The 7,392-nt window shown below is 33.7% G+C and overlaps 2 protein-coding genes across 3 annotated transcripts; both read left to right on the top strand.

Annotated features, from left to right (window-relative positions):
* Positions 503 to 3,470, top strand: LOC107629616 (prohibitin-1, mitochondrial). Of its 2 annotated transcripts, none has more exons than XM_016332438.2 (6): positions 503 to 623; positions 840 to 1,013; positions 1,614 to 1,730; positions 2,025 to 2,195; positions 2,382 to 2,594; positions 2,833 to 3,470. In XM_016332438.2, the coding sequence occupies exons 2-6, from the start codon at positions 846 to 848 to the stop codon at positions 3,025 to 3,027; spliced, it is 864 nt and encodes a 287-aa protein (XP_016187924.1). In that variant the 5' UTR covers positions 503 to 623; positions 840 to 845; the 3' UTR covers positions 3,028 to 3,470. The 2 variants fall into 2 exon arrangements, with proteins under 2 accessions (XP_016187924.1, XP_016187925.1); XM_016332439.2 differs by having other exon boundaries at positions 517 to 623; positions 835 to 1,013.
* Positions 3,592 to 7,169, top strand: LOC107634184. Its single transcript, XM_016337755.2, has 5 exons — positions 3,592 to 4,204; positions 4,294 to 4,448; positions 5,143 to 5,235; positions 5,394 to 5,506; positions 5,667 to 7,169. The coding sequence occupies exons 1-5, from the start codon at positions 3,959 to 3,961 to the stop codon at positions 5,795 to 5,797; spliced, it is 738 nt and encodes a 245-aa protein (XP_016193241.1). The 5' UTR covers positions 3,592 to 3,958; the 3' UTR covers positions 5,798 to 7,169.

Raw genomic sequence — 7,392 nt, 5'->3', positions numbered from 1 at the left:
TTATTTTAATATTTAATTTCAATTCAATTAAATTTTATATATTTTTTTAAAGATTTTGCTAATCTTATTTTAAAGATATATTTTAAAAATATTATAAAAATATTTTAGCAAAAATTATTAAATACATAAAAAATTAATAAATTATTATTAAACTCATAAATTAGCTAAATCCATATAATTAAAGTAGATAACTAATTTAATAAGAAAATTGACTAAGCTTCATAATAACATAGATTAATTACCATATTTGGCAGTAAATACTCCAATTCCTAACAATTTTTCTTCAAACAAATTAGTTTTCTAACAAAAAGAATTTCATAAATTGTTATGTTAATCTTTTAGAATATTAAGAAAATTAATTCCTAATAAAATGAAAGAATAATTTAGTCTCTTTTTTAAAAATGTTTGGCAATTTAATTTCTCAACTATATTAATTTTTAGAAAAATAAAAAAGGCAATTTATAATATGTTTTTTTGGTCGCTCCATCTCTTTCTTGAGGGAAAAGAAAAAAATTCCAAGAAACTATCGGGTACCCGACCCGGACAAGATAAGACCCCCCATAAACCCTAAAACCCTACAAACTGAAACTGCACACCTTCCCCTGACTACTCATTACGAGACGGTATGCGTTTTTCTCTCAATTTTCTTTTCGATTCCTTTCTCTCTTGTCTTTTGATCTAACTCATTGTTGTTTTGCTTTTATGCCCGTTACATACTTGTACTTTTTCTCCATCTGAATCTGATTTTTTCTTTTTGTTATTTTAAAACCCTTTTTGATTGATGTAGTTCTATGTATTGGTTAATTTCTTAGCTAATTGGTGTTTGTGTGTTAGGGTAGATCAATATGAATAACATGAGGGTTCCAAATGTTCCTGGTGGAGGGCTTTCTGCTCTGCTCAAAGTTAGCATCTTTGGTGGTCTTGCTGTGTATGGAGCTGCAAACAGCTTGTACAATGTTGAGGGAGGGCACCGAGCTATCGTCTTCAATCGCATTGTTGGTGTCAAAGATAAGGTTTGTTTCATCTTCAATCACTGTTCAATTGAAATGTTTGTGATGTGTTTTGCAACTTGCAGCACTTGTTCCATTCTGAAAGGGTATTCTGTGGAAGTATTTTGTTATGAATTTCTGGCTTGATGTAAAGTTTTTGTTTTGGGAACATTGGGAATGAACTTGAAGCTGTTTTGCTTGTCTTTCATGTTTTATGTATCATCTCTAGAGTCATATAGGTTCAAGGAAAGATTACAACCTGGGTTTGATCTAGCAACATAGTATTTTACTATTTGTCGATGTTGAGCTGGGATAACAGGTCGATTCAGTTCATGATAAGTATAAATATTTGGCTCGGCTAGTCCTTAAATGCTTGCTTCTGAGTGAAGCACGGAATTGTTGGAACCCTGTCTCTCTTTACTGTATGCTTCTGTTCAGTTTTCATGTCACATTCAACCTTCTAGGGTTGAAGGTGAAAAGCCTTATGGTAGACTAACAGTCTTCTTGTGAAGCATGAGTCAAAAACAGTGTCAATGTGCTTCTGTATATCTGAATCAGTGTATTTAAAAGTCCTGCATATGGTAAACTGGTTGTTATGTATCAACAAACTATGCTTGTCTGTAGGTCTATCCTGAAGGAACACATTTTATGATTCCTTGGTTCGAGAGGCCTGTGATCTATGATGTCCGTGCACGACCTCATTTAGTGGAGAGTACATCAGGAAGTCGTGATCTCCAAATGGTAAGTCTTTTCCTTTGCCCTCCTTATTTGGTGTTTCATGAACATGATCCTGCAGTGTGCTTGAATATAGATGTGGTTGTAATTAACCCTGTTTTGCCCTTTTCACATGGTACACTTTGCTCAGATTCCTTTTTTTTGAACTAATTAAGTTCTTACTTCATTAGTTTATGCCTTAATGGAGGGTTCTTTTATTTTCCCCTCCAAGGCCTCCCTATATTTTGTGTAGCATACTCCACAATTTTTTGTACTTTGTGTTCCTTGTTTCATGCATATTTATCTTCCTTTTTTCGCCAGGTGAGAATTGGACTTAGGGTCCTTACCCGTCCTCTACCAAGTCATTTACCAACAATTTACCGAACCCTGGGTGAGAATTATAACGAGAGGGTCTTGCCTTCTATTATACATGAAACTCTGAAAGCTGTGGTTGCACAGTACAATGCCAGTCAGCTCATTACTCAGAGAGAGGTGAGTATTTGTACACATTCTCTTCTCTTTTCTGATTTATATCTGATGCACTGATTGTTAGTTATATGATCTTCACTTCTCAGTTGCAATTTGTATTCTCGGGAATTAAGTAAAGTAAATTTACTTTTGATTTAATACCAAAGTGATAGTACTATCTGATTATTAATAAAACATACTATTTTACAGAATGTCAGTAGAGAAATAAGGAAGATCTTGACTGAAAGGGCCTCCCATTTCAATATTGCATTGGATGATGTGTCAATCACAAGCTTGACATTCGGTAAGGAATTTACAGCTGCAATTGAAGCTAAGCAGGTTGCTGCTCAAGAAGCTGAGAGGGCTAAGTTTGTGGTAGAAAAAGCTGAACAGGACAAAAGAAGTGCTGTTATTAGAGCACAGGTAAAATAGTTGGCGCAATCTTATGTTGGGACTGTTCTTACTTAGTATAATAGTTGGCTTCCATGCTTTAGTATTTCTGAATTGCCAGTTATTATACGGCTATACCAAACCATACAAAGTCTGAATATCATGAAAATTAAACAACAGAGAAGTAGTCCTTTTCAACTTGATTCTTAGTCCTTTTTAACTTGATTCTTTTGTACATTTTAAAGGCTTATTTTATTTTTTCCTTAAACAGGGAGAAGCCAAGAGTGCACAATTGATTGGTCAAGCTATTGCCAATAATCCTGCATTTATCACCTTGAGGAAAATTGAAGCTGCAAGGGAAATCGCTCATACAATTTCAAATGCTGCTAACAAGGTTTACTTGAATTCAGATGACCTCTTGCTGAATCTTCAAGAGATGAATTTGGAGCCAGCGGGGAAGAGATAGTTGTGAGGTTGAGTTCACTTTTTCTCGTCTATCCTTTTTTCTTTGCGGCTTCATTAAACCAAGCTGTTAGGGGAAAAAATTGTGATCATAAAGTGTACCATGTGAAACAAAGGATGTTCTCTCAGGTTTTCAGTACCTGTATTCTTGAACTGTCTCTATCTTGTGTTGGATGTCAAGGAATTACTTTTTGTTTATTGTGGGATAATGATTATGCTGTTACTTGGTAATTGGCATGGTCCTGTGTTTGACATTTGCCTTTTGACCAGAGTGGTTGGCTTTATATTTAGGATGCTTATTGAGGCTAAAACTACAAGTACCAATAATTGGTTTCATCTACACCATTGAGATAGTAATAGTTAGTTGCCTAATCCTCAATTGTGGTAATATAGAGAATGGTGCAAAGTATTCTGTAATAAGTAATCTAGTTTCGGCATTCATTTCTCTTAATTTTGCATGCTTATTTGACATTCTTTTTTGGGAGGGACAATTATACATATTTCTGTCAAATCAAATCCTGCTATTAAGGTAATTCCGAATTTTGTTTTTCTTAAAATATTTTATATTCGAGTTAACTACGAAGGGAATTAGTAAGTCAAACACTTATACTGGGTTAAATTCAGTTCCAGTCAAATTTAGTTAGAGCGTGCTTACTTTAAATAGTTAATAGAAGACAAAATAGAGTAATATCAAAAGTATTTATTTAAAATCAGAAATTGCTTCATAAATACAGTGAATAATTATCTCAAAGAAAATTGAGTGCAAGGAGTTCATTCTTTGTTAACTATATCATCGTGTGAAATTAAATAATTGGGCGAGTTTCACCAAATCTGTTAGGAACAGTAATGCACAAGAAAATAATAGGAAATTTGATTGGAGTCCAATCAATGGTTTAACAAAAGCAAACGGTAGATGAATGAATGGATAAAGAAGAATGAGCAGTGAGATGGTTGAGATGTTCTTCTGGAGCGAAAGCAGCAGTAACCCTAATTCGATTCAATTTCTGCAAAACCAATCCAATAATAATAATCTGGTACTCCTTTCTGGCCCTCCTTCAAGTGGGAAAACCTCTTTGATTTTCCAGTTTGCATTCAACGTCGCATTACACTCTTCCAATTCAAATGTCATCTTCATTTGCAACGGCCACAGGTTCGATTCCAAACCCCCTTTTCTCTCTCAGGTAAACTACTCACAACTAACAACTACCAACTCTCTTTAATTTGAAACCCAAATCCACCTCCTTCATGCATTCTTTTTCTTGAATTTCAGGGCATTGATTCATCTTCTGATGTCTTCCACCGTATTCAAATGAAGTATGTGAATGATGATCAGGACATCAGGAACTTCTTTGCTGCCTTCCACCTGTTTGATACTTTGCCTGCTGCTCTTGTTATCGACGATTTCGGACATTTCTTTGACAACAAGTAAAGCTCCCTCTTTCTCTTTCATGTTTCCCATGCACAATGCCCTATGGATTTAATTTCTATGGATTTGACCTTAAAAACATGTTTTATGCATACATCCAATCATGTATTACCGCGATAACGAAAGTGTTCAACACGAAGATGTTAATAGCCAAAAACTATTAGGTAGCATTTGGTGGAGAGACAGAGACGGAAAGATCGAGACGGAGAGACAAAGACTAAGAGACAGAGATTAAAATAAATCTCAGTATTCTGTTTGGTGTAAAGTGGGAGATAGAAATTGAAACAAGAATAAAACTCTAATTTAATTTGTACAAAGGGTAAAATTGGAATTAATTAATTGAAATGAGGATATTTTAGGTATAAAATGTTATTAAAGTTTCAGTCTTCATCCCTAAAAATTTTAGGGACAGAGACAAAAATTTTAGTATCAGTCTCTGAATCAACAAACATGATACTGAGTCTCAGTCTCCCAATCTCTGTTTCAATACCTCAAAACAAACGCTACCTTAGATAACTTGATAGTTGATATGTTTGACTAAACTACTTAACATAATACTTGTCGAATCTTAAGAGTCACACGAACGCAAACATCTGAATCGACAATGTCTATTTGGTGTACTGTGTAACAAATTTAGTAACTGATATAGTTAATATTTTCCATTATTTTGGTTTGGTTTTAAATTATGTGAAGGAGTTGCCAACAGCGTTATTCTAATCCTCGAGGAAGAGAATTAGCAATGGTCAAGACTCTAGCCTTATGCCACAATGCAATCACTTATGCAAAGTAAGTATTGTTATTAGTATATGCTGCCATCACTATAATGTTGTTGGAACAGCAGGGAATGTTACAACTGAATAGAATAAGGTTGTTTTTTCATTTTGACAATTGAACAAGGAGTAACAAGATATGGATGAATGATATGCTTCTTTTTCTTCTGGCAGTCAAAAAAGTTCTTGCAAGCTTGTCCTATCTGATACTCTTACACACCATGGTGATTCCCCAAGGTTTCAATTCATCTACAACAAATGGGTACACACCACTTTTACCATTAAAGGTTGTTGGTTATCCATTACTCCCTTACCTACATTTAGATTCCATATCATTGTTTTTTTTTAAATGTCATCTTTCTTTTCATGTGTGTTTATCAGCTGATACACGAGTGTACTAACTAGTTGTCATTGGTATTTTTAATTATTTGTTATTTGGTGTTGCAGAAGGGGATGTATGTGGATCATTTATTCTGAAAGAGAAGAATAGCAACACAGGTAAGAATAAAGCTGCAAAATATTCCATAGCTCTTCAGTATCTGGCCTTAGATGAAATTGTAGAAGATCAAATAGAATAGCACATAGGTTACGTTATTCGTATTCATTTTTGTTTAAAAATTATTAAATGGATTGTAGGATCATATGAGATGGGTCTTATACCCATTCAACAGTTAAAAAAAATGTTAACTGTGTGTACGAGATAAAATGAGTATATTTTTCCAAGTAATAAATTTACCTGTTCAACAGTTACAAGTGATTGATGAGCTATGCTGTGTCAATACAGTTATGTCTATAATTCGTTACACTGAACTTGGATATCCTGCATGTTCAATGAAACCCTGTGAGTGTGAAACTCTGTTTTCAAATATTGGTACCTTAAAAGGGGACCTCTGCTTCTAAATTATGAATTAAAATGCTATTATTGTGTTTCTGAAATGTGACACTTGGTAAAAGAAACAACAATAGTAGGTGTTTAAGCAGTACTTATCAGATTAGCAATTTTGATTAATTCTTCAATTTGATCAACAGAATTTCTACGAAAATCTTAGGATTTGCTAAGAGTGTGCTACACTGCCCAGATTTTAGTTACTAGAGAGTTTTCAGACACAATTGGCAAGTGACAACTTTAGGTCAACCTGTTTTAATGTCTCCGTTGGATTTCTTATTTCTCAAACTCAGGGGCCATGCTAAGAATGAACTAATTAATATGGGTTTTGCAGCTCAATAATTTTTGGGCACTTATTAAGATTTCTAAAGTGAAAATTAAAATAATACAAACCAACTTAGGTTGATCGAGTAAATAGCTTGCTCGTTTGGTTAAGCAAGTGTCAGAAGTTTGAATCCTGCTTTGTACATATAATAATTCATTGGCTAACGACAAACCCTTAAAAATATTAGTGTAATGAAAATATTTAGTTTGAAACATGTGATTAGACTAGATGCTTTAAATCTAATCTTAGGGTTCCACACTAAGTAAGTAGTACATTTAGTTTGAACAAGCTAGGCTGAACTATAGGGCAGGTAAAGTGATTAGCATTTAGCAGCATCTATAAAGAAAGATTAGCTTCTTGTAGAACCCTGCATAGATAGGTATTCCCCTAGTGCTAGTGTTTTTATTGTTTTACTTTTAAAAAATTATGTGGTTGAAATTTGAAGGTAGTGACACTAGAGTAGAACTGGTGGCAAGTGGCAATTACTAATAATATATGTTGGGCCATTGGAATCATATTTATGTTCATAGCTCCGTCATGTCTATGATTTTGATGATCAGCATTCAGCAGCAGTGGCACCACTGCATTCAATACCCTAATATTTTGGTTTGTGTAAGTGTCAATTTCAATTCAATGAGTGTAATTTTGGTATCCATCTTTCTTGGGAATAAATCAGCTACTGTTTGACAATTGTATGAGCCGTTCTTAGGAAGGAAATTGAATAATGTCTATAAGCTAATCATATTTCTACCTCTCCCATTTCTAATGAAACATATAGCTTATTACTAGCTACTTTCAAGTTTTGACAAAATCCATTATTGGCGGTTGGTTTATACCAATAATTTAAACATTTAAGTAACAAGATTTTGGGCAACACAATGTATCTTATTTATTTATTGGTATTATGTAGTTGTATCATATTTTTAAGAATAAAAATGTTATCTTCGCATAAAAATCAATTA

The sequence above is a fragment of the Arachis ipaensis genome, chromosome B03 (genome assembly GCF_000816755.2).
Source record: "Arachis ipaensis cultivar K30076 chromosome B03, Araip1.1, whole genome shotgun sequence".
Taxonomy (NCBI): Eukaryota; Viridiplantae; Streptophyta; class Magnoliopsida; order Fabales; family Fabaceae; genus Arachis; species Arachis ipaensis.
This window is presented reverse-complemented; position numbering and strand designations above follow the sequence as displayed.